This window comes from Corvus moneduloides, chromosome 2 (genome assembly GCF_009650955.1).
Source record: "Corvus moneduloides isolate bCorMon1 chromosome 2, bCorMon1.pri, whole genome shotgun sequence".
Lineage (NCBI taxonomy): Eukaryota > Metazoa > Chordata > Aves > Passeriformes > Corvidae > Corvus > Corvus moneduloides.
Genome location: NC_045477.1, coordinates 98,936,136 through 98,964,131, shown reverse-complemented (window position 1 = coordinate 98,964,131; position 27,996 = coordinate 98,936,136). Strand labels below are relative to the sequence as shown.

Sequence of the window (27,996 nt, the reverse complement as noted above, 5' to 3'; positions counted from 1 at the left end):
GCAATATTTTCATTATAATTTCCGTAATTATTTTTTGAGCTGTATGTAAGGAAATGGCTTATATTTCCTGGTCTTTCTGTACTCATAGAACTGGACTTTGAGGTCTGTCTCTGGTTGCCTTTGTTCTTTGTTAGAGTACCAGCCCTTGAAGTGAAGGTACTTGAACAGGCACGCAGAAATGACAATTACCCAAATGTGGCCAAGATTAGCAACAAATAAATCACTAATGTGTGGAAAAGTTTAAAGAAAACTGCATGTATGTTTCTGGGGTTTTTAAGAGTTTGGCTGAAGGAAACTGCATTTAAGTTGTCTATTTTTGGCTGAAGATGTATAAGTACAGAAATAATATTGTCTGGAGACAAAAAAAATTATGAGAAAGCATGAGGGCAGAAAAGGTTTTGTGTTGGGACACACACATTTTATGCTTGCTATACATAAGAATGATAAGTATTTACACTAGGCAAATATGCAAGCTTTACAAACATAGGTGGCACTTACTAACATGTTTTCTCTCGCTCTAAGTAGTGTTCACGTTCCTTGAACATGATGAATATATTCATCCCAGCACAGTGTGTGGGTAAGCCAGCTCTGGAGATGCCTAGCTTTTAAACAGTGTGGATGGGTTAGATGTAACTTAAGATTTGCTGATTAAAGAAAACACTTCTGAGAACCTAGTATTTCTTTATTTGGCAAAGTAACATACCACTGTTGTTATTAGTAATAATTCACAACTACATCACTGCAAGAAACACTGAATTACAATTCTATATCCTATTGTTATTAGCATTTGTAGAAAATCAGTGTAAGAAATCTGATAAATTACACAAAAGGGCTATTAAGTTGCAATTCTACTGCCTTTGCTCCTTCAGTTGGTATTCAGGAGTAAGCCTATCTTTCCTTACAAGCTTATCCCTTCTTACCCCACCCTCCCACAGGGACATGCCTGGTCAAGAGACCTGTGGTCTCTCCCCATGGGGACTCCCAGTGGGCTTGTGCCCACAAGTCAGCATCACTGCTGCCTGCCAGTGTCCCTGCTCTTGCTCTTAGTATATCCTCACTACCCTCACTCTTCACCTAATTTGATGCCCTCTTCATATTTTTTTATTTTCCAAGTTTTTACCACCCTTGCACCTCCTTTTCACTGCCTGTACTCCTCCCAAATAAGCAACCTACTCTTAGTTTCTTTTTCCTCATTGGTCCATTTTTTTACACTCAAAAGTTGGTGTTTCTGACACTATTACCTAGGCAATTTTTTGTCTAATATGGTATTACCATCACAGTTGGCTGAATGAGACAGCCTTGCCTCCAAGGGCTGCCTTTTGACCCTGTGGGTCTCGTTGGGAACATTTATGTTACACATTTCTGGACAGAATTACCATATTTTTCTCCTGATTCTCCAACCTAATTCTAATTAAGCAACACCTCACCTTATGCACAGAAAGCTTGCACACCAGTGCAATGGTATAACTTGTTTTGTGTTTGCACCATATGTCTGCTCTTAAATAGTGTTCTTCACACTCGGTGCTCCCATCAAAGCTCCCATGGCTACCTGTGAGAGTGAGACTTGGACGCTTAGCGCAGGATTCATCTCATTTGGAGCTGGACATCTGCTCTGTAGACACATCTCAACCAGTTGCCCTATGGTACATTTCTATTCCCCTTACCCTTCTATGAAGACATTTAGCTTTGGTATCTGAAATACATCTGATGAGATTCTCTGGGTGATCTAAAATAGTAGCCAGATATTGTGCCTACGTTGCATAAATCTTAAATTAGAGTCTATAAACCCCATTTCTAGACTCTGCCTAGACTCTAGACTTTTTAGAGATTAGTGGAATTATGCGTCATCCAAAACATGAGAAAGACTTGGAACTGAAAATCTTCTCAGCAGACACCTTCATAATTGAGGGCCAGTTCAGCCAGCTTGATTACACAAATCCTAGAATATCATTCTGGTGCAGGCACATTTTTCTTCATTTAACTGCATGCTGAACAAATCAGGAGATTCATCTCCCCATCCTTACACTTCTATAGGGGGGGATCTCTCTGTGTAAGGTACTCACCTCCACCCACCTTCATGGTTGAAAGAAAGCAGTAGGTACTTTCTGGGAGAGATGCAGTCTGTCAGTTGAAATGCCAGGATAAGAATGGAATGAATTATGTCCTAGATCTGACTGTTCTCACCGCTGACCAAAAAGGCTCCTGCTCAGATCAAAACAACTACATTGGGTTGTCACCATTAGTGTTATGTTCCCAGAAATATCTTTTCCTCAGGACGTAAATAGCTGAGCACTTCCAAGAACATAGCTAAATTTTAAACTTTAAGGCTCTTTACATTCTAATTATTGACTGATATATGTCCATTTGATTTCCCTTCATCTCAATTGTGTGCCCATGGGTATAATTTTTTTTAACAAAGTTCTACAAGTATCCTTAACAGACTTAATTTTGAACCTTAACAATCTTGTAAACCATAATGTTTTAGACTGTAACCCCCAATAATGTAAGATCAAACAACAGTGCAATGATCTTCAAGAAGTTATAAATGTTCTAGATAGTGGAAGATAGTAGAAAATGCTACATGTGACTAAAAGCTCCCAAAGTTGAAAAGTTGAAAGTAGCAGTTGAAAAGTGAAGAGGTGGAGATTAGGTAATAAGGAAAGCCCAAGTATAATCAAGAAGAGGTATATTACTGCTGGTCTCAAATGCTTTCCCATTATGTTCCCAACTTTTGGAGAATCTTCCAGATTTTTTTTTTCATTATCTGCAGAGTCTGTGTGCATAAAAGGATACAAAATGAGAAAATAATGAAAAAAAAAGCACTTCCTAAAATTATGGAAGAAAACAATTGTGTCCCCATATTAGCTGCTGGTATTGTTACAGCATGCAAATTAAAATGTTGGATGGTGGATAGTACACAAACAATAGACCTTGAACTTCCATTTGAAATAAACATTAGCAGCCTCCTCCATTTTTTTTTACAAGTGCACAAACATCTTGCCATTCTGATTCATTGTCTGTTTTCTCCTTGACAACAGTTTACCAAATGTAGAGTCACTCTGCTAATTAAAGAAATAAACTTATTGTTCTCATTATTTTTTCTCAGTAGGCGAAACTGAAAACTGACATCAAATTACTGTTACTCTTAGGCTGGGATATGCTGTTGTTTACAGCACCAACAAAAACAGATTCTAAAAGTTCAAAATTGATTGTTACCAATGGCAGCACTACTTCACATACTGCTCCTTAATGGATACCTGCATCCTCTAGAGGAATATGATCACACAGGCCATACATCTGCATGGCATCCATAAAAATTAATAGAACTATTCTCAATTTCAGAAAAGGAACTGAGGGGAAAACTCTGTAAAATGAAGGATACTGAGAAAAAGATGCACATTTCATCTGCAAATAGGTTAACAAGAAATAAACCCCATGGAAACAGTGAGTTTGTGTTTATCCAGATATTTAACTAAAAAATGGACCAACCTGAGCAAACTGATGGAGTTTATAAAACTGTCTTGATTTAATATTTCCTCTAAACCATAGCTTAAACATAAAGCAGAATCCATAACATGACATAGAACTCTGCTACATCCATGAAAAAATTTCCTGAATAAAAACCAAACCTATAAATACGTCAGGGCATGGTTTCAGTTTGGTGGACCGCTTTTATCAGTATGAAAATCCTACCTCTTCCATTAAACATGAGAATTAAATACAAAGTTGAAAGTTTTTATATTTTAATATATAAAAGTACTTAAAATACAGACATGAACCTTCTCATGACAAGCAAAAGAACTCGTTTGGGGAACTTTGTGTTGCTGTGTGTCGTAAGATTAAGATCCTGCTCTACAAATACGACCAAAGCAGGACTTAGGCAATGCTGGGTGCCTGCTCCATACCTCTTACTCATTTGTCTGCCAGGGAGGTATCCAAATCCCAGAGCTGTGTTTTCAGGTAGTTTAAAGGCAGAAATGGATACCTGAGAAATGTGACCCAAAAACCTCAGGTGTTGAGTAGAGGATTGCTTAGAGCCACAAGAAAAATTCTAAGCATGGCAGCTTTGGTCCCCTCTCTGTGTTTTAGCTCCTTAAGTCAGTGCTAGAGGCAGGAATGGCAACATCACTGTCTATTTATGAAACAGCATAGCAGTTCAGAGCACCCATCCTGTTTTGGAGGCTCGTTTATACCCCTTTCACCTCCCTTTCAAGAGATTATGTGCTCAAGCTATGAAGGAGGCAGAAAAGTGAAGGCACCATTTCATTTAGCCAAGAGGGGAGCAAGTGACATAGAGCCTGACTCTGTACCCTACAGCTGGGTTCCCTTGAGGTTTCATCTAAGGAGCAGTGCATGTGAAGTGCCCTGAAAGAGAGGCTCTGGTTTCCTGTAGACTAGACTTAGTCCTTCTCTCTTTTTCTTCTGACTGTATTAATTACTCACTGTGGGTCAAGCCAGGTTCAGAAATAGTGATGAGGAATCCCTTCCTCCTTTCCCAGATTACTTACTAGGCTGCTGGGTCATTTTCAGGAGTTCAAAACCCTGGGCTTAGGTGGGCTGCAGGCTGGTCTTCACAATGTTCCTAATCATTAAGTTACATTTGTAAAAGTCACACCACAGCATGCACAGCATCTCTGCTGTTCGTGTTTTGAACAAGACTGACTGTGGCTGCTGCATTCCATGCAGGCATTTGCATGGAATATAATCTGAGTTTGCCTGCCTGTTGAAGTCCATCCAAGGATTTGTGTGGAGTGGTACATATTTTGTGATCCATGTATTTGTGGCCCAGGCCAAGGTGGTTCTGGTCAGGCAGGAGAGATGTAACTGAAGACATTTACTTAAGCTGGGAGTGACTTCTAAATCACAGTGGTTGACTGCAGCAAATTTTATGTTCCTCCAGAATTGGCAGCCATAGGAGAGGAGAAAGCAGGAGTTTAGCTCATGATTTTGGACATGATACGTACATTTTCCTTTATGTCCACCAAGAAATATTTCAAAATACAGCAACCATTTAGAGCATGCATAGAAGGATGTGCTGCATTGTGACCTAGGATTTAGTCCATGTCCGTAAAGAATCCAAGCAGCTGCACTTCTGTGATACGATATCTATTGCATGTGTCAAAAAGATATATGAGATACTGCTCAGCATCAAGCTGCAGTGTTTTGAAAATGCGGAGGGAAATAAATGAAGTAACATTATATTTCTTGATGCTGATCTCCAAGAACTGGACAGCCACTCATGGCCGCTTCTAAGCACAGATTAAAGAGGTTTCAACTGTAAATCCTAGATCTGGTCCTGGTCTTTGCTTTAGCACTTCCCAGCCAGTCTGCTAATCAAAGCTTAGTGTGCTGTTTCAGATATTCTAGCTGATACCTTTTAACTTTGTGTTATGTGTGTTCTGGTTTGCAGGGTGGAAAGAAATACACAGGACCATGTGGAGGCAGAGACTGCAGTGGAGGATGTCAGTGTTTCCCTGAAAAAGGAAGCCGTGTAAGTAACATTTTTCTGCTGTAAAATGCTCTTGATGGTACAAGTTCAATGCTATATAATTTGCTATATGTGACTTGCATTAGGCTGCTAAGAGTATTAAAACAATTATTCTTTTTCAGGAAAAAGTTATTGTTGCTTCATCTTACTTTCTCACAAGCTCATAGATTTGAAGAAATACTTTGTTACAAATACCTTATTATATGTAGCAGGCACTTATCTCAAAGATGAGAGCCAAGGGACCTGACAGCCATGATGGCCTGTAGCCGCAAGACTTAGTCCTTCTCTCTTTTTCTTCTGACTGTATTAATTACTCACTGTGGGCCAAGCCAGGTTCAGAAGTAGTGATGAGAATCAGATCAGTAGGATGAAAAGATACCACATACATGCATGGGATACATATATTTGATGATTTTAGTGGTCTTTTCTAATCTAAATTATTCATTAATTCTGTGATTCTCTGTGTGATTTCCAGTAAAGCAAGAGTGAACCACGCCTGCAAAACCTGAAATCCCTGCTGAAAGGGAACTGCTTAGAACTTCTGGCATTATGTTGTGGCTGATAGTCTGTTCTTTGTTTTGGGGACTAGTGAGGAATGAGGCAGAGGAAAGGAGATGGGGTGGAGGGGATTAGCCACCTGCCACAAAGAGCACTGAGAAATAGGGCAGTTTCTATCCTGTATGGCTTGGAGCCCTGGCTGGCAGGCTCCTTCTGTACAGCTTGGTCTTCTGCAGCTGAGACAGTGACTCAGCCTTTTCCATCCACCCATCTCTAAGAATAGGTCAGGCAAGAGATGCGGTGGCAGGTCATGTGCTTGTTCTCCTATCACAAACCTCATAAGATTTTTCAGTTCTCTGCCTTCCCTCCACACAGCCAGCCATCAGTTCCCATTCCCATTGCATTCCTCAAGCTTGACTCCACGTCTGAGAGGAGGGAGAGGTGGTAGGAAAGTCACAGTGTAGGTGGGAGGCAAGGAACACTCTTGTTTACAGCAGAAGTCCTGATGTCTCCATGGAAGTCAGATGATCCTGGGGTTACCATGCCATGGGGGCTGTAATGGTTATACTCCCGTGGCCTGACCAGGAGCTGCTCATGATGTGCTTTCCATTATAATAACCCAATGACAACCTGATGAAGCTAAGGACAAACAAGCCCTCCCCTGAGACACAGCTTCCCATGGGAGTCCCTCCAGCTGTTACTGCCTTACCCTCATCATCCAGCGCACGAAGTTTGGCAAGTGCCTCCTGCCACTTCCCACTTTTGACTGAAAATCAAAAACTGATGCTGTAAGATTCTCACTAGAGCTCATGAAAATATCTGTTGCAAAACTACCAACTTTTATGTTTTTCATGCTCCTTATTGACTGAATGACCTTGAATTTCAAGTTGCCAAATGTGAAAGAAAAAACAGATAGTTAAACAAAACTAACTGCATAGATTAGAAAAGCTGAAAATGTGAAAATACCACGGTAGAGAAGCAGTCAGGTGCCACTGACAAGAAGCTCCCTGTGAGTTGCTTACTATTTAGATTGGAAAGTAAGGGCAGATTTTATGTACTTGCTCACCACTCTCAGTTTTACCTCAGGGAAGTAAGTAACCCCATTTATTAATGAGGTTGGCCTCCCTTTAAACAGATACTCAAAAAGAGAAAAAGGGTATGCCACAGAACATAAATTATATTTTACTGCTTGTGGTTAATTTTGCAAGATGTGAAAAAGTATTGGAAAAAGGCATTTACAGAATTTTACACTTCAAAAATCACATTTTATCTCTCTGTATTTTACCTCTCTGAAATGATACACCTCATTCTGATTTAGCACACGCTGCCAGTATTTTGTGTCTGCTGATCTCTTCAGATATCACAACCCCTGTTAAACATCTGGTTTAAGGAACAAGATTGGCCTTTAGAGTCTAGTCAAATTTGGCATAGCTTCTGGTCTCATGCTAATCCTCAATGGGATTATTTATTTTCACAAAACCTCTGTATAATCTGGCACGACACGCGTTTTCTGTTCGAGGTGACTCATTGCATGCACAATGGACATACTGCGTGTTTGCACTTGTAAGAATGCCTGACCAGTCTGTCAGAGCCTGCTTCTGCTGTGACTCTCCATCCCAGGTGCCACAGAGCTGTCACTTGCAGGGAGCCTGGAACTCAGGTAGGAGCAGCACTGCAAGGGTCTGGAGCCAGCTGTCAGCCCAGCCATCCTCTGGAAGTTCACCCTCTGTTTGTGACAGGTCTCAAAACCAGGCAAATTAAAAGCATTTTCTTTGGATTGCTGCTACTGAATTCACATCAGCAGCTGTTGAATGAAGTGAATTCATTGAAGTGGTAAACAATTGCAAGCTATGAAAGGAGTAAAGGTCTGAAGAAATGCCTACTCTTCATATGTGCTTCTACTTCATTTGTTGTCACTGCTCAGTTGTACTCTTAAGATACAGCATTTAAGGAAAGATGCTTATGTTTATTTGTTGTCTTAATCCAATAATTGTTTTTAAAAAAGCACTTTTTTGTAAAATATGCCCACTGATGCCTCCTGGGAATCTGTGTGAGAGACAGAGGGGCACTGTCCAGATGTGTGAAGATTCATCCAGGCTTTGGTGATTTGTGCCAGGTCTCCAGGTGCAGGACAGCTGGAAGCCCTGTGCTTCTGCCTACACTGCTTTTGGTTCAGGACTGGTAAGGATAGGCACAAAGGCACAGGAAAGTTGAACCCTGCTTCACACGGGCAGTTTCTAGGGGCAAAAGGCAACCTAGCACAAATCAATGCACCCACCTAGCAGGCCTACTGGAAAGAGGTATGTGGTTTTAGGTTTTCTTCCACTCTGTTTTGCCTGAACTCAACCCTGCAACCTTCACTGGGCTCAGACACAGCTAAAATCCAGTGGGGACAGAGAAATAAAACAGCAGAAGCATCATCTGCCCACTGTAGTGGTGGGGGAGTGGCTGCAGCTAAGCAAAGGCAGCATCTAGCCAGCAACCTCCTGCCTCTTATCTGAGCTGCTCCCAGGGCTGTGAGGACACCTGCAAATGGCACTTCCTTCTTCATTCCCAAAAGGAAAGTTAGTCAAATCCAAATGTTCAGAGAATCAGGACATTGCTGATAACTGTGTTTGCAATTCACAGCAAATGCTGAGTTGTTTCTTGGAGAAGTTTCTCTAAAGAAATGTTTCTCTGGGCCATACATGATCCCCTTGAAGTTCCCACCTCCAGTCCTGCTTCATGTTCACATCTTCAAAGTAGAAAGAGCAAAGGGAATTTCTTCTGCAAGCTGGTTTGGTGTTTTTTTCCCAGTCTTTAATGACACTCTAGTCTTTGTTCTTTTTCGCTGTAGCCTACTTATCTTCCAGTTGTATTTACTGTTAGCTGGTTACAAATATCCAGTCTATCTAACAGTACCTTGCATCTAGGTAGATGGTTGGAGCTGGGGCTGCAGGAGCCAAGCTTGGGAACCAGCCTCAGCCTCATCTCCCCTTTTCACAGCTCAGTGGAGTGGCAGTGCAAATCAAAGCTCCTGAAGGCGTGTTCAAATCCACACAATAAGAAACCATAGTATAAGCTTCAGTGGAGGACACAGAGTGAGAAGGCAGAGGAAAGACAACAGACTCATCTTCTCCCTGAGACAGAATCATCTTCTAATTTTCTTCTAGGGCAACTCCTAAATTGTTCTCCTACGACAACAGACTCACCCTTTCCCTAAGGTACATTTGGAGAACATAATGTAAGGACTACACAGATGCCTGGGTAAGAGGGAAGAGAGTAGAGGGAAACACTGATATGACATTGAAATTATGTTTTGAATGACATGAAAACATGGAAAGCCTGGATTAAAGGAACAAAAAAAACCAAAAAACAAAACAAAACAAAATATATTAAAAACATCTGGTTTTCTTTCTTCTTCCTCTAGATTTTTATTGCAGCTCCTAAAATCTTGAGATTTATAGTTCTTTTCAAACATTGCTCAGAGAACAGTATCTGTGCCTTAAAATTTGTTAAACATTAATGCACTTATGTAGGAAACGATAACTCCATTCAGTACAATGGCCAACTGTTTGACCTATTGAAGTTCAAAACCAGCCTCACTTCATAACCAACCTAGAAGGCTTTATAGAAAGTGGAAGTGAGTAGAAATGTTTTTGATCTTTCTATAGAGGGAAAAATTGCACTCTTTTGAAATCTTCCTTTGTATTTTCCAAGTCAAGCATCTAACAGTGCTCAAGCCATTTAGCCATTGTTTTTGCAAGGGGCTGGAATGATGGAAACTGAAATTAAAAGACTGCTTTGTGTCCCCCATAAAGGCCACTTTTTGAGAATGCCCTAACATTCCTTTTTAACCAAGACTGACATGAGGGTTCACTAGAACTCTTTTACAGATTTCTGTTATATTGCTTTCACTAATGCAGTGGCCAAGGGTAAGCTATTACCTGTACACCTGTAATTACTTCTGTCTGCTTTTGGATGCTATACAGTTGGGAAATCTAGTGTCTGATATTTACTTGCAAGCATTTTCCATACAAGTTTAAGTCTTAACACATGGGTTAGATCTAGATGTGTTTCTTCATAACTAAGAAAAACAAACACCGACAAAATAGAACACATAAATACTCTAAAATCAACTCCATTGTTATATCTTAGGGAAATATTTAAATCCAATAAAATAGTTTTATCAACTGTTAGAATAATTCTTGTATATCACAATTAACTGGCTTCCAAGCTGGTATAATGGCAGTAGCTCCTTGTAACTCTTTGTTGGTATAAACTGATATATCTGATTAAATCTGATACTTACTTTTTTTTCTTTTTTTTCCCTCCACAAAATAATAACATTAGAAGCATCTTCCCAGTTATTCATCTATCTCACTACTCTGTTCCCAACAGTGGTAGTAAGAGATGCTATTTACGGGGAGCACAGAGTTCTGGCAATTTTCTGCAGTCCATTCACTTGTACCCAAGATAACCCAATTTATATGTTCCTTCAGTATCTGTATTTCATCCTGAATTTGTCTAATCCTTTTTTGAAGCTACTGTAACTGTGTGTCTTCACAACCTCCAGTGGCACTACTTAAATGATACAAATTATGTAAATCACTCTCTGACCTGTTCTAAGCAAAGTTCCCTCTGGTTTCATCAAATACACCCTATTTCCAGTACTGTGAGATTTGGAGTAGCTTTTTGTTTAGGTTACTCACTGCTTCTCTGATTTTGTAAATCTCAGTTATATTCCCTCTCAGCTTTCTCTTGTCCAAAGGATGTCACAGCCTTTTTAGGTTCTCTTTTGAAGGTGACACTCCAGCCCTTAGTCCCTTTACTCTGCTCTCTCTTCTGCAAGAGACCAGAACTGTCCCCATCCTGTTCGGTGGGGTCCTTCTGGATCTCCCAGCATGGGAGATCACCAGATCTCCCCATTCCTCATCACCAGCATCACATTTAACAGCCTAAGAGAGATTAGTATCATCTATAGACTCAGATGTTTCACAGTTCAGTTCCTTCTGTAGATCACTGTTGAAATCTTTGCAAAAACCAGTTTTTGCAAAGCACGCGTCTGAGAGGACCCACTGCTGTTATGTCTCCATTTTGAAATGTGACCATCAGGTAATATTCTATTCGTCCTATCTTTTTACAGCCTTCAGCCCATAAGAGCACCTCTCATACAACCCCAAGAGAATTAATTTTAAAAGCTTCGGTGAAGCATTTTATAAAAACAGTTTTGAAAATCCAAATATATGATGGTCACTAAGGCTTGCTTTACCATGCTTATCCTTGTGCTCATTTATTGTGTTCCTTAAGGTGGACTACTACCTTACCAAGTAGGAAAGTCAAATAAACTGGACTCCTCTTGAGCCCCTTTTCCGCATGGAAGCTTGGTTGGCATCAGCCCACTGCTGCAGTGGAGTTTGTAATGTTGGGTTGCACACTTTGGCCAGCAGCTCTGCAGTTTCACACTTGAGTTCCTTCAGAAGTCATGGGTGAATGTCTCCACTCGTGTTCACTTAGTAACACCTGGCTTACCTGTTTTATCTCTGACTTCCTTCATATTTATCTGAAACTACTCTGTCTCAAGGAATAGCTTGGATTTGGGACCTTCTCAAACACCTTCAGCAGTAAAAGACCTCTGCAGAGAAGTCACTGAGTTTCTCTGCTATGGCCTTATGCCCCTTATGAGCCCTTGGCTTCATGTGGTACTGCTATTTCCCTTGATGGCTTCTTCTTTTCCTTTAAACAACTTTTTACTATCAGCTTGGTTGTCTTCTGCAAAATTTTCTCACTCATTTTTAGCCATCCCAGTTGCCATTTACTCTTGATCTGGTTTTTATGGGCTTTCCTGTTTGTTTCAGCAGTTTTTTAAATGCCAACCCTTTTGCCTACAATAGCCTCCTTAGGTTTTTTTTATGAGCTATGCATTGAACCGTTTTACTTTCTTTTTGATATGTGACACATAGTTTACTGGGACTTTTAATACAGGGTTTTTGAAAAGCCTCCAGGTTACTTTAGGCTTCTCGCCTTTTTGACTGCTTTTTCTGGCTTTTAATATTTTTGTGATTTTTATGTATTTCCCCTTCTTGAAATTGGATATCTGTGTGATGTATTTGTTTGGCTTAATTCATCCCACTACACTACAGCATTAAGTTCAGTTATATTTTGAAGCTCTTGCAGAGCAGTTCTCTCAATAGTACTTCTTGAAGCAGGTCCTGTGCAGCACTTGAGACTAAACCCAGAGCAGCGTTCTTTCTTATGGGTCTCAGTGTTTACCGTGCTAAGAAAAAGTCAGTTGGTGGGTCCAAAACTTTTATTTCCTTATCACATCTGCATGAGGCATTGTGCCTGACAGTATGTGGGTAGTTGGAATTGGCTAGTATTGCTACCTGACCTAGTTGTGCAGCTTCTCTGAGCTTCTTTACAAAAATTTCACTGAGTATTTAATGATTGGTATCCTTAACAGAGGAATCCTAAATACAAACTGAGTCCTACCTTTCTGTTAAGTCCACCTACAAGGACTCCCTAATGTTCCCCTCTGCCCTGAGTATTTTTTTCTGTAACACTTTGTTGTAGCCTTCACGTACTGTGCCATTGCCATGGCCATATCTCATTTTCTATCATCCCTGTAAAGTAGACAGACTAGTATAGTAACTCTGTGTGCCGCTGATTATCCTCCTTTCACCACCATGAGATGCCTTTTATGTCAGGCTTGTCACTTTTTGCCAGGTAATATAATTCCATAATCCTATTTTGTAGATTTCTAGCATTGCTGTAGAAGCATTTACAACTTTTGACCGTCTGTTGCAAGCACCAGTCAAGTGGAATTGTAAATGGTGTTATTTACCTTACCTATTCCATGGAGTTGGCAAGGACTTCAGTCTCCCACACAGCTGCTTTGAGTTAACCCCCTTGGACACCTCTGTTCTACTTTACCTCAGCAGGGGTATAGTACAGATTGTGACCACTGGTCACATTGGTCAGCACTCCCTTCTACCAGACTAAATACCTATCTGGACATCTCATGGGCTCTGCTCCCTTTGCACTCAGCAGGCCTTTCAGGCCTCTCACCTGTTCCAAATCCAGCTCTCTGGGTGAACTCATCAAACCTCCCACTGTCATCACCTGCTTTGTCCTCTCCTGGAAGATTCGCTCTGTCCCAGGAGCATCCTCACACCAAGCAGACATTATAATCACCTAGCGATTACAGTTTATCAGAAATTTGATCCCTTGTTCCAGGTTGATTATCCACCTTCCCTCTGACTGACAACCCCTAAGTACTTGTTGGATCAGCATCAAGGTTTTGTTGGATTTTTTTGATGGTCGACAAGACAGAAATGGTTTGGAAAATGTCCTATTTGCTCTCCAGTGTTTGCCATATACAAAGCTTTGGGAGTGAACTTGATCCTGTATCTTCTGAAATGTTGTCAGATTCTGCAGCAGAATGGATATAAGTACCAAATATTTGTGCTCCAAAATTTCACATTGCTTCATAGACCAAGGATAAGTCTCTGGAAATTTCCAGGAAGAAGAGCTGCCCTCTGAGGGAAGGTATTTGGAGGAGGGGTTTGTAATGGCAACAGATTTAAAAGTAAAGTGCCTATGGTATTAATGAGCACTATACATGGGACAAGATGACACTCTTCGATATTTCAATGCTGTAATCAAGTCTGGTGTGGTACTTCAAGATTTAATTTTCTTTTTTTCTCTAGGTAAGGAGGTAGAGGAGAGCAGCTCCATTGGCAAAAGACAGGAAAAGAAAAGTGTTGCTGTAAAATCTGTTGGACAGTGTGAAGCTAAATTCTGCTTTCACATACATGAATACAGTTTTCTTTTGCACACATGTTTGAGGGTGGTTTCAGATGCATGCTTTTGTTTAAGTTTATACTTTGAAAACTCAGCCTTACAAGGTCTTGCCAGCATAGACAAATGCCTGAAGTCTTGATATTGTTCCATAGGCACCTAAACCTTGGGTATAAGGCGTAATTGCATGAACTGTTAGCAGTAAATAGGCCCAAAATCTTCAGAGTTCACTAGCAAAGGCAGGCGGTGTACAGGTTTGCTTGACAGAACTTGAACTTGTATCAGTCTGGAACTTGGTACCTAGTTTATGACCTAATGTTTTATTTAATGGACATTGCTTAACCTGGGCTACGTTGACTATTAATCAACCATGTAGTGGGATAGTTATGTTGGTTGCTAATTGCTGTCCTTTAGTACATTTGTCTTGACATTTTTTGAGTGAAATATGCATGTTTCCTTCTTTTTTTTTTTTTTTAAGCTCTGTTTATACATGTTTAATCAACATCAGAGATCTTTTTGAACTGGTGGACAGAGATTAGATAACTTTCCCATGAGCAAGAAGCTCCTCCTCCCATATATGCATTCTACACAAAATCTGACATTTGGGAAGTCAGTGAAAGGTCTTTCTCAGAATCTGTTTCAAATTAAAAATGCAAGATACATTAAAAAACAAAGCAGGATGCTTTGTTTCGGTACCTGCAGGAGTGCAATTAAATGTTCACACAAAAATCACATTTTCATTTGTAAATATTCAGAATATTGTAAAGAATGTTGAAAAGATAAAATAAACTCAAATGGAGACATTCTTTCAAATCAAACAAAATATGCATATTGACTAAAAATTTTTTTTCGCTCCTTGTTATCTTATTCTTTTGCAGAACATTTCTGCTTCAGCCAGATATGAAACATTGTTTGATTCCATAAGTAACATCTAGAAACTGTATTTATTTGTAATCTAAAGGACTACACGTTTTGTTAAGCCTGTCCCATGCTTGCAATTTGCATTCCCTCCCTTTTGCTCCAGCCCTGAAAGCAAAATCCCTTCAAAACCTTTTCAAATCAACTGTACAGAAGAGAAAAAGAATGATACTTTAATGAAAGGTAGTCAAAAGGACACATTCACCTTTATATTTCCTTTTTAAGTTTAATCATTTTAAACTTCCCTGGACTGACATACGTTATCTCCAGCAAAATAAGTGCTAGGTATGCAGCATGCATACAGATGCTGCACCTTCCTTCTGAAGCCCAAGGTTAGACCTGTGCAGATATTTCTCCTATGACCTTGTTTAAGAAACCTTTGCAATCTCAGCTGGTGTGATGAGAAAACAATTCAACAGCATTGGACAAAGCTCAAGAATTAGTGTCATCAGTCAAAATGAATACCAAGGTTGCAGTTCAAACAAACTTATGACCGAAGTCAATATGCTGCATGAACTATTTGCAATGTAGATTCAGCTCTTCCATTTGAAATGACACCATCTGATGCCTTTTGCATTACCTATGCAATCTGTTGATTTATGGACTTGTTACACTCATTGAAAAAAAATCTTACGGCAGTTTGCTAATAAATTGAGAAGGTATTTCACTGACATTTTAGGAATTTATTTTGAGGGCAGCATTTTTGAGTGTATTTGAACCACTGCATATCACAAATTTGAATGAGAGATGGAGAGAAAATGCAAGAGAAATCACAGTAAGGAATCAAGAACCCCTTTATTTCAGAAAATAAAACAAGATTTAAAATTTAACTCTGGTGAAGAAATAATAGAAAGGAAAGTTGTTGAAGATGAATAGTGCAAAGTTAACTTGGGTGATAATAGCCAATGCTGGGATAAGAACCCTTTGGATGCAATTCACAATCATGTAAAAATATTGTCCTAACTTTTTTCTTGAATGCCTTTTTTTTTTATCCTTCCTGTCTTCCTTTGAAATCCTCCAAGTATATTTTACCTTATTTAGAAAGTAAGTACCTAAAGTTAGGGAATGTCATGAGTGTCTACTCATCTGTCACCCTTCCACTCGTTGTGGTCAATAGTGTCTGCACAGCACAGCACATCCTCCTGTATGTATGATGTCAGCTCAGTTGGCTAGAAATTTCCCACCATGGGATGCTCATAGTGCCAAGGGTTTGATCCCTGGATGGGCCATTCACTTAAGAGTTGGACTGGATGATCCTTATGGGTCCCTTCCAACTCAGAATATTCTGTGATTCTGTATTGTTGATCATCTTGTTTGGTTTTCGCATATGAATTACACTTCATTAAGGAGATGAAATGCACTGTCAGGATTGGTTTTGGAAAAATGTGTTGTTCATTTGGTTAGACCTTCAGACTTTGATTTCTAGCAGTCAGACAGTAAAACTACTGCACAAAAATATTATTTGTGCTTTCAGCCAAGTTTTGCAATTTCTGCTTACTGTGAGCAGGAGTTTAAAGATAGAGCAGCGGGTGGATGATAGTCTTACTCTGTGACTGGGTAGCTCACAAAGGCATCCAAGAGGGATAATCCAGGTCATCCTTTAGCACTTAAATTATACTCCAGAGATTGTAAATGTTTCTCATGACATATGTCTGAGGCTTTACAAATTTCTCAAATGGTGCTTGTTTCTATTTTCTGTATTTTTGTCACATGGGAGCAAGTAACATTGACCCATTTTCCTTTTGTCTGCTTTGCTAAGTACCAAACTATTAGTGGAATCCTTTGAGTTTGACCTGGAGAGACCAGGAATGTGGGAATGGGCAGGCTGTCATCTCAAACGGTATCTGCCGAGGCAGACTGAGCCTGTTCTCAGCATTTTCTTACTGACACTTAAGAAAATAAATGTTCTTTAATAACCTCAGTTTGTACATAAGGTTTCCAAATCATCTTCAGTGTCTTTGCATGATGAACCAAACTGTTGGAAGTATACCTAAGAGTTTCAATTACATTTGTCTGGAAAAGGATGACAAATGTTATAATATCTTATAATGACCATTAGATAAGAACTTTGGGAGCATGCAGAAAGATCTTGAAGGATAGAAGTCTGTGTTTTAGGCACAGAGAACGCTTCTAGACAATGAATAAAGCTGCTAGCCCAAACAAACAAAGCATCCGTACAGCATTTTTTCTCCCACAGGCTAAAACTATTTTTCTATGAAAAGACTGTATTAGTCTGTCAAATTCCTTTCTGTCTACTGCTATCATAGATACCCAGCAAAGAAAAGCACTTTGGGGTTTTTTGTGGCTTTGGTTTGAGTTGTTCAATGAAATTCTTTGTCTAACTATTGCTTATCTTATTACTTAGCAAAACTAATTTTTGTAAATACAGTATCACTGGTTAAAGAAATGTTGTTAGCCCTTATAAACTTGTTTAAAACAGGTTTATTTGTCCCCAAGATTGTTGGCAAAGTCCAGCATAGGTGTAAGAGCAAAAAAAGGAAGTTGTACTTGCTATCCTCCCCAGTATACATTGTTTCATTCCATTCAGAGTATAGCAACCTGTATAGTCTTTCTCTGCAGTCAAATAAAGACTTGGATACATCTGTATTATTTCTTCTGATCCAAATACCCCTATTCACTATAAATCACCTTTTGGCTGTTTTTCAGTTTCTAGATCCCCTACTTCTCTCTTTCTTTGATGAACTTTCTGTTATCCACTCCAAAGCATGCAACATCTTCTCCTTTTCCATTTCACTACCATATATCTGTTAAAGGCTTCCCCCAAAGGACTTTGTTTCTTGATAGCCTGGAAGAGGAATGAGAGCAGCTGGTTCTGAGATGAGCTCTCCCTCCTATAATGCAGGATGCCGTGGTCTTCACAGCTGTCTGGGCTTGTGTGTGTTAGGATGTGAGCTCCTTGGGCATGAGCTGTTTGCATGTGGCTCTTTGTATGGCGCCAAAAGCATTGCTAACACTTCCAGGTTTGTGGCAGAGGTAGCATCATGCAGAGGGGCACAATGACAGCTTCTTTCCAGTGGACAGGGACTCCAGCAGCAAAGGGCTCAAAGGCACCACATGACACTGTGGGTGTTGAACCCAAATGTATTAATTATTCCAGTATTTAATGAGGATGTGCAGTGGCATGCAGATTTATGGATAAAATGGGGTTTTTCCACAGGAAACTCTTCAGTTCAAATATGACTCTGCTGCTGCTACAGAGTATCCCTTACCACTGTGGGACTAACCCCCTTTCCATTACAGAGCACACCCCTCCGCATGCTTCGCATGGATATGTGGTGTAAAACTATCTTGCACCCTTTTTCACAGTTTTTACTTTACTTAATTTGTATTTGCTAGGGACTTCACACCATGGGGCCGTTCCCCCACCATCAGTGTGCCCTGTAGACAGGACAAGCTAGGTTGCATGAGCCCAATCTTGTCCTTCAACCCCTCTTCACAGAGTGAACCTTCAGGATAGAGGAGAGGTGGGGTCCCTGTGTGACAAGGATGTTACTGTTGCTGACCCCTGCAGCTCCTCATCCTTAGCCCCTGCCACTGGAGCAGAGGCAGAGGTGAATGTGCAGGCTGAGGACAGATCCATTTATTTTTCTTGTTGTTACGACACCTCACAAACCAAACTGCAGAGTTTGTGCTCTGCTGCCTCACACCTGGTGATGCCAGCCGGATCTTGACTGCCCTGTACAGCCACAGGCACGTAAAACTGCTCAGGATTGCAAGAGCCACAGCTCCCCACAGAGGTCCTCCCTCTCCTCAGCTGGCTTCTCTCCTTCAAACAGTTGCAGAGTTGGTTTTGCTAAATGACATAAGGTTATAATAAATCAAGTGAGAAGATTTGTGTTGTACTTCCTACTGCACAGGAGAGGTCCATATGGTTTAATTACTTCCTCTGTACGTCAGATGTATGTGTATAAAATCTCTGAAGTCATGTGTAACTGCCAAGATCCTATGGTGTGGTTTGAAACATCCATGCAGTGAACTCTCAAATGCTGCAGATGTGCTATGACATGTAAATGTGAAATGGAAGAAGTCAGATTATCCAGTTAAACAACAGCATTAAAATTAGAGAAGTTGATGAAAAGATCCAGAATTCAGTACAACTGGGGGTGGGGGGGGGGGGGGGGGGGGGGGGGGGGGGGGGGTGGGGGGAAGACCAGACAACTTTCTCAAGGGAGAATAGAGTTTTATCATCAAAGGAGATGGGAGAAAAATACTACACCCCCTCTCTCCCAGGAAAACAGCAGAGCAGCCTGAGGAGAGAAACCATGTCATAGACAACTGCTTAGTGAATTGTAAAGCCATCTGAAAACTATCATTACAAAATATATCTGCTGATACAGCTTTGGCCACCATAGAAAACTCTGCTTAAAAAATGAGCTGTTTCGTAAGTAGACCATGTAGACCTGTAGACCCAAGATCATGGATGGGTCCGTGCACTGAGCCACACTAAGCGTCTGAGTAGGGAGCTGCTCACCGCTGCATCTCTAGAGCTATTTTCTCAGGGCCTGTGAGGGCGCACTAAGCCGGGAAACAAGAAGCCCAGAGGTCTGGCTGCACCCTCTAAACCCACAGCTCTCCACTGGATAGGCACCCAAAGGAGCTTATCCTGAGCTGAGCTGTTGGGGCATGCAGGCAAAGAAGGAAGGAGGGACTCTTTGTGTGGGTTCCACGAGCAGGTTCATTGCAGCGAAAATTCCAGGGACAAAGAGCGCTTCCAATAGGAGGTCCAGAGATTTTATACTCAGGGAAGGAAAGGCAGGCATAAGGGCAAGAGCCAATAGGGTAGGGATAAGGAGGCAGGATTGACAATGAGGTAACTAATGGGGATAACTCAGAGGAGGGATTACAGGGGATAGCCGATGGGATACTGAGTAACAGAGAAACTTCTAGAACTGATACATATTTAACTAAAGGAAACGAATATTTACAAACTTACACGTAAAACAGGGAGCAGAGAACAAGAACCAACCAGCTTAGAACAGGCAAATCACTGAACCAAGGGGTGATGGGATCTCACCCTCACCTAGAGGCAGTCTTCGAACATTGGTACCTGACCACCAAAGTGGGGATTCTGCGGTCAGGGTGGCTGCAGCCTCTTGCACCACCACAGGCCTGTCAGGCACGTAGAGGCATATTATCAATTTGCCATAATGACTCAAGCATCTCTCGAGAAGGGAATGGTGTGTGTTGGAGTGATGTTGTTAAAGGTGCAGGCCAACTCCATGGTATCAAGCATCTCCAGGGCCTGAGCTGCAGTAGTAACCTTAGTCAAGTGAACTAGAGAACAGGCTTGCTTCTCCTGTCCCAAGCCAACATCCTCCGGTGTCATGCCTCTAAAGATGCCTGAGCTATTCCAGATACATGGGAAGTGGAGAATAGGTCTGTTGGGGGCTAGTCTGTATCCATGACTACCACCAAGACCAAGGAAGATGGGGTCACTTGATGAGGTAGCGCCCTTGGGAAGAAACTTGGGCTACCTCTGCAAGTGACCCTGACACTGCTCCAAGGTGCCAACACTGACAACTCAGCAGGATACTTCAGCCCATGCCCCACTGTGGTATAAGGTGTGCAGAACAAGAAACATGCAGAGGGGTGGGGATGCTCCCCCTCAGGGGATGGAGACCCTCCTGCCCCCTGCATCTCTCTCCTCAGCACGTCCAGTCCTTGCTGGAGGGACGCATGACTGTTACCACAGGAGAGCTACACTCTCTGGTAAAGTACATATATAGCCATCAAAGATAGCCATGCATTGCTGCCACAGTAATAGTTTTATTAAGTAATAATTTCTGCTAGACAATACTAATTGTATCAGTCATGTATTCATTTAATCAGCAAAAATCCTCTAAAGAATTTCAGCGTGTCCTGCCTAAGCATGACAGTTTGGCCCCTCATGTTTACCAAAACTAAACACACACTAAATACCATTCTCAGTAAGCATACTTTTTTTTTAAGAAGCCCCAACACTCTGGTATAAATATACACATCATATTGTCAGCTGAGTCTGTGGCTTGGTGCATTTACACAGCTGCAGTTTGGGCTGTTGTTTACTCTTTCCCTCACAGACATTGTGTTCTGCTTTTTCCCTGTAAGGATTTTCCTTCTCTACCTATTCTTAGTCCTAGACAGAGGACTGTCCTGATTTATGTATGTTGTGTAACTTAAGTGACTTCAAAGATGTTTTGTATGGTGTAAATCAGAACACCAACTGGCTAAATAAACCTCCTTGCAATGAGGCGTAATTGTAAAGCTAAATGTGTTCCTGCCTCTGTGTACTAAATCAACAGGGGTCCTTTTCATTTTTGTGGGATAAACATACTTCTCTGTCGTGTATTTGCAGTCACTGGAACACTGTTGTAGACACTTGTGAACCTTTTGCTTCAAGAAGAGATCTTTCATCCTGTGGGGTTTTTTTATATATTCCAAATTCTCTAAACCAAATTCCATTGAAGATCTCAGGAAGTGTCTGCAGTTAGAGGATGCATAGCTGTTATCCATACCCACTGGAGTAGTATTTCATTTTCAGTTCAGTTCAGAGCATTCCCATAATGAAATTTAATGCCTAGTATCAGTTTACAATTGTTCATCTATTCCTGCAGTTTGTTTATTCAAACATACAACACAGTTTTCAGAGAAAAGATTGTTCAGCTCATGTTGTCTCAAGCATTATAATCTAGTCTTGTCATGAAGTGAAGTACAGGTCAAACTTTAACTTATCCCTTAACTAGCCATTTAGTTCAAGGAAAAACTTCCTCAAAATTCCCTCTTTACAAAAGGAAGTAATTCTTAGGGTCTTGTAACCTCTATCAGTTAACCTGTGTCTTTAAGCAAGTACATGATCCCTTTTATGCACGTGTTACAAATTAATCCCTTTAGCTGCAGGCCCATATATAAGTTGTGGAATATATCCCACCGCAGCCGTGTGCTTGCCAAATAGACTGCAGCTATTGCCACCAGACACAATTTGGTTGAAGTCCTGCAAAAAGGACATTTCTAGTTTGATCACTTATTCTGGCTGCTGGTCTGATTAGCTTTCAGAACTGAAATTTGTCGAGAAGTAAGCTTTGGCTTTTTAAGACCTAACTAAGCATATAAGAATTCATGAGTGGCTCAAGTGTGTTTCGTAAGAAAGCAGAAGCATCACAGGCAAATTACATTGTGTTTGACTGGGGAAGACCCAGGTGTTTTAAATCAAAACTGCAGCAGTAATGAAGACATTCCAGAGGGTCCAGGAGGGAAATGCTTAAGCTTCCAGCTTAGTCTTCTGTGAGAACCTTTCGGTTTCTTGTAATGGAACTAGGAAATAGCCATCTTTGCTTAAAGTTGACTGTCAGGGGAGAATTGAGATAAAACGGTCTGGAGATACTAATCTACTACTGTACAAAGCAAAATATTATCAAGATTTCCTTCCTAGAAGTTCCTCATTCCCTGGGCACAAAGCTTTTGGTGTAATCACAGAACAAGCAGAAGTTTCCTTGAGTTGGTTAGGATGGGCTGGAAGGAGGAGACGATGGTAGTCAGAAAGAAAAATTGTAGGAGTGTACATAGCGATATGTAAACCAAACAAAAGGCAAGTCTTTCAAACAAAACACTAATATTTAGATACTAAAGTGTCATGAGGTAAGCAGACACAAAGCAAAGAAAACCTCAGCAAGAAACTGCTGCTAAGAACTAGCAACTGAAGAAAAAGCATTTCATACTTCTAACAAGTATTTCTTTCCCTGGGAGAGGAAATGTTGCACAACCCGAAAACACCCCAGGATGCAGGAGCATCAGCCAGCTGATGACTGATGAATTTCATTTACTTCCTATCTGACTTCTGAGTATTCAGGCAGATGAAACTGCTAAGAATAAATTCTGATGGGGGCTGTGAAACAATCCCCTGCTTTGTTTATCACCCTGAAACTGGGGCCAGTTTAGTCTATGTCCAGAGCATGTGCCTTTGTGTAATGCCATGGTGCTTGTAATGCTCTCTTGGCTCTTACCAGCTTTTAGCCCGACACTTGTGCTCCTCCACATTCTCTTACAGTCAGAGTCAGATGCGTCCCTGAAGTGATGTAATCTCCTCTGTTGCTGTCAGTGTGAGATGTACTTTTACTGCTTTGTGGCTGGTGAATATGGAACTCCAGTAATATGAACTGCACATTTGCTTTCTGTTATGTGCAACTGAGTGTGTTCCTGTAACCACTTCAGAATGCTGTTACTTTTATCCCTATATTACAAGAGACCATTTTCTGTGTTCTGCCCCTCTCCCTTTGGTCAGGGTATTATGTGTCTCAATGTTGAGATAGTAGGGATAGCCTCCTTGCACTTTTTCCTCCAAGGTTTTAACCCAAATCTTTAGGAGGTGAAATCAGTGCCTCTTGATATTCAAAAGGGTTGAGATATGGGTTACCTGAGCCTTTGAAAGGGGTCTTTTAATGGAGAACTATAAACAAAATTCCTCCCTTGGGTGAAAGCTAAACAAATATGGAAATTAGAAATTTGAACAGAGCATTTGTGAAAGCTTCTCAAAGGGAATTTACCTCATCTTACTCCTCTGATTTGACTTACTGAGTATCTTTCAATTAAAGTTGCAGTCACCACCTATTCTTCACCTTCTCTCCGCATTTTCCTCAAAAGAGGCAGCACCCTGGTACTGCTGACTGGCTGATGGATAGAAGCAGAAATTCACTTACAAAATCCTGACCTGCTTGTCCTGTCATGAATCCTGTGTAATACATCTCTTGTGTAATCCAGAATCACGTATAAAAAATGTTTAAAATGACAATTATTTCAACTGGTTTTCCCTTTATGCATTATTTTGTACTGAAACTGTAACTATCTACATCCATCTGACCCTAAAGTCCCTCTTCTACCCGTTGCACATCTTTGTTCATTTATTTTCGAAAACACAGCCCCTTCTTGTGCTGGTACATCATCCTGGGCCACCAGGGCCCATCTTTTGTCTCTGACTCTCATTCCCAATCATTTTCTAGTAATGAAAAGAAACCTTGCTTCTGGTTTCTTAGACACCTCCAGCTGGCAGCCTCCACCAACCTCTTCATCCAGCCTGGTGTGTCCCTGAATATGCTCCATGCTGCCTGAATGTTCATTGAGGAGGGACAGGAAACTTGCTCTCAATTTCCATCTGTCCTGGGTTGGTTTGGAAGGAGAGCTGCAGGAATGATTCCCCTGAAGTTCATCAGTTTGGGGAGTGGGCTATCACCCAGGTGTCTGTGAGGCTGATGCTGCTCCATGCAAATGATCATCGAAGGTACGCCACAGACACACAGACATGGGATGCTCTGTGTTCCCAGAGCCTGGTCCTGAAAAGGAGCTATGAGGGTTTGGGCACACTCTGAAGGAAATGCAGGATCTTCCCACATTTCAGCGGCTGAAAATGAAAAGCTTTGCTGAGTGTATGAAACTTTACAAAGTTTTGTGTCTTGCTCAAGTGTCAGACGAAGGTGAAAAGTTGCTTCCCTGACACAAAATCCGTGGAGTAGGGGAGGAAACCGAATACTTCAAAGAAAGAGGTCCCCAGGAGATGCACCCAGAGATCAAGGCAGACCTATACCGTGACCCAGCACTGACAGATAGCGTGGGCAGTGCAGGAGGCTGACAGAGTGCCTCAGCTCTTCAGGTTTCTATGTCTACCCTCATGTCAAAAAACTCAACAGGAGCATTTCTCATCTAAAACTGGTAACTGATAGCATGCACCAGCGCCGTGATTGCACTGGGAAGCCACAGCATAGGGAAGAGGCACATCAAGTAGATTAACAGATAATAACAATTTGTTTCAGAGTTCAAGATTATCACTTATTTAATTCCATGCACTGCACCTTCTTTTTCAGATATGACCATTCCAATACATTCTTTCCACTTTAGATTTGAAGTTCAAAGAGAAGAAATAGCAGGATCTATGTTCTGGATTGTACATTGCAGTTTTGTACATTTGTTTCTCTGGAGAGAAGGGATGTGTGAAGCATATGCACTGGGAACAAATGTGCAGTCCAAACAGGTGCTGGAGCTAGAAACTGTATGTGAAGGAAAAAAACCCAAACAAACAAAACTCACTTCTCATCAGTGTTTTTTTTCCTTTTACATTTTAGCCAGATGTCATGCAAGTATTTTGTTACTGCTTTTGTGAAGACTCTTGAAGTTTTACGGAAAGCTGACAAATGGAAAGACTATAAATGTATGTGCATTTCCCAGATGAACCATGTTTGCCAACCAGTTTGCCAACCAACTAGGAACAAAGAGAGTTAAGTCAAAGCAGAGAAGTTCCTCTGAGCATTTTGATTATGAGAAGATTTGTGGGGCTTTACTTTAATAACTATAAAATACTTCAAACTGGTTCCTTAATGTCAGCATTATTTATTTTCAGAGCAAAGTTCAGAAAATCTTGAATGATTGTATATAAATTTTACATGTCTTGGCTCCTTCAAATACACATATGTATACTTTCTTTTTCAGAAGTGATAGATTGCCAAGTTATCTGACCTCTCAAGAGAGGAAGTTGGGAGGACAGTTTAGTAACATTTTCTTTCATTCCCGATGTGGAATAAGATCAAAAAATATGTATTTTAAATATGTATTTTAAATTCTGTTAATAGCCTTATCTTTTCTAAACCATAAGGTACTGGCAAAATAACAGTGCAAGTAAACATGGCTCTTGATGCACCACATTAAAAAATGGCTTTTGTTTATGAAAACTTTTTTTGTTGTAGAAACTTGTGGGAATAATGTTGTATTAATGGTAGGATGTTGACCTTTTCCAGCTATGGAAGATAGTCTCAGAACAGGATCCAGGAAAAACAAACATGGAAACTACTTAACTCCTTAGTTGTGTGCCTGAAACTTTGTGAGGAAGCATTATTTAACTTAGACTATTGTATTTACAGATTGTGTCATTACATTAAAGTGACACACACACACAACCATTTTCAGTAAGCACAAGGGTCTCAAGAGCTTAAGGGAACAAGTAACTTCAGTGAGGAAGAATATTGCTATAATTTTGTGTAATATATGTAAAAATATGCAGTTTTCTGCTATTTTCTACATTTATTTATAGTCTCCCAGGTCAAAAACAGGGCAGATTTTCTCCAGATTTTAGGGTACACAGTGTAGAACAAGAAGCTATACTGAGAAAAAGTGTGAAAAGAAAGATGTTCCATGTTACTGTGGACTTAAGCTCATGTTCCTCCTATAGGCTAAAACTGACTGCTCTGATTTCTTAAGTGAGAGAACTCAGTGAGATTTCTTAAGTGAGAGAACTCAGGTGAATTCTGTATAACTTGTGCATGTGACCTTTGCTATGCAGTCCACCTTCACCTCTGCTGAATTCACTCCTGAACTGAGAAATAGCCACAAAACTTAAGGTCTACTAACATCCACTCAGGATCTTGAAATGAGGCTTGGGAGGTGTACGGGTAGCTGTTGGTAGTTTCCCTGTGGTCTGGAAAAAAACCAGTGAAGGTCCATGGTGGGGAAAGAAGACAAATACACTCTGATCTGTCATTGCACCCTCTTTTTTGGACCAGTGGTAGTCAGCTGTCCTGTAGGTAGTTTCTCTTCCATTCCCATTCCTTTGCTCACACATGTTTCTTCTGAAGCCTCTTTGATGACAGTAGACAGTAGTCAGATCTCATTACAGGAAAATTGCTAGCTGTCAGCATCAGCCTCAAGAAGAAAATGGAGCTACCCCAGTTAGTACCGGCTGTACATCTCACCCACGGTTTCCACTAGATCTCATCTAGATCTCATTTGCTATCCTGTCAATCAGATGGTATTTGTCATAGTGAAGAACCAACAAAACAAAACAAAACAACAACCAACCAAAAAAACTCCCAACAACCAAAGTTTATTAGCATCAAGCACTTTAAACTTTTTTCAATAAACTGTGTAGATCAAGAATACACAGGGTGAAAAGCAGTCACTAGTACAGTGTACCAGTTCACCTTTAGAGTGTTCTATGCCCATCAAACAAAATCACAAACATTGATTTCAAAATAGGTTTGGGTATTTCCCCAAAGAGATTAGATTTCTGTATTGTCTTTAGACAACATGTAAGCATTACCTTTTATTACTAAAAGTGCACTTTTTACATTCTGGAGCTCTCAGGCCTGTTGAGATACAAGGTTCTTCAGTACACACATTGTTTGTCAGTAAAAAACCTCAGTATCTGCTTTGCAAAATACAGGAGTATGTGAGGAGTTACTACCAAAAAAAAACAAAAGCAAAAAGTGTTTCCCTCTTATGTACAGTATATCAACCTGTCCCTGCTCCTGAGGTGAATTGACTGCCAGTTCAGGAGGCAGCAGCTAATCCCACAGCTCGCAGTTCACCCAACTGCAGTGAATCAGCACTGAGTTCAGCCAGCCCAGCTGTATGTGCTTCTGACAGTTCAGTCATTACTGAATGGGTGTCTCACCTGTGCTCGAGCAGAAATGAGGTGCAGAAGGTGCTGCAACCTCCAGGCAAGCTCTCCTGCTTGTAGCCTTTGGCTCTCAGGAGACATTGCTTGCTTTCTTGGCTTAGCTACAGGCTCACGATACACTGGAAGGGAAGTCATGTAAGGTAAGTCTCCCAAGAGCTCAGTTCTCTGTAGTAAAACAGATTTTTGAAGTGTTTGACAAGGAGTTATATCCATTATGTGGTGATTTGGTCATTGTACTTACTTATTAAATAACTAAGTGGGAGTTGAAGGCACCTAAGGGAACTTAGAGCCAGGGTTTGGTACTGACTATTTTTGCAAACTAGGTTCTTGTCTTTTGGATAATACCGCTGCAGCTGAGATTCTCAACCCTAGTAAAGAAAATACCAGCAATTCCCTCCCTCTTGCTTCTTTGCAGTGCAAGCTCTGTAAACTGTTGCTCAACATGCATGTAAGTGTCTCTGACACAGAAGCCTTGATCTCTTGGAGAGTCTGTACATAGTACAACTAATAAGCACTTACTACATTTGACAGGGCTTTTTCCCCTTGTTTATGTCCCAGTAAACTCTAAGGTATGCCAGGTGTCTGCTACTGTTGCCAACACAGATATGTCTAACTTTCCCCTAAGGACCTCCAATGATGGAGATTCCACAGTCCACCAGCAAGCTTGTCAGCATATCTGAAGTTCCTGTGCTGGTACCTGTGCTATTATACCCTGCCTTGGTCTTTGCTGCTGCAGTCCAGGGAGAGCTGACTCACTCACTTATTACTTGTAGGTAAATCTTCTTGCATTGCTGACCATTCTTTATTGTTTTCCTCTTGAATGATGAGATGCAGTATCCAGAACTGAACTTAGACTATCTGACCACAAGCTTATCAA

General features: G+C 40.8%; 1 protein-coding gene across 2 annotated transcripts in view; it reads left to right on the top strand.

Moving 5' to 3' along the window:
- Positions 1-27,996, top strand: part of COL4A2 (collagen type IV alpha 2 chain) — a 145,527-nt gene that overhangs the window by 38,632 nt on the left and 78,899 nt on the right. For both annotated transcript variants that reach the window (XM_032100568.1, XM_032100566.1), the window contains exon 4: positions 5,411-5,491. In XM_032100568.1, the coding sequence (XP_031956459.1) occupies positions 5,411-5,491 (81 nt within the window). The remainder of the gene's footprint in view (positions 1-5,410; positions 5,492-27,996) is intronic.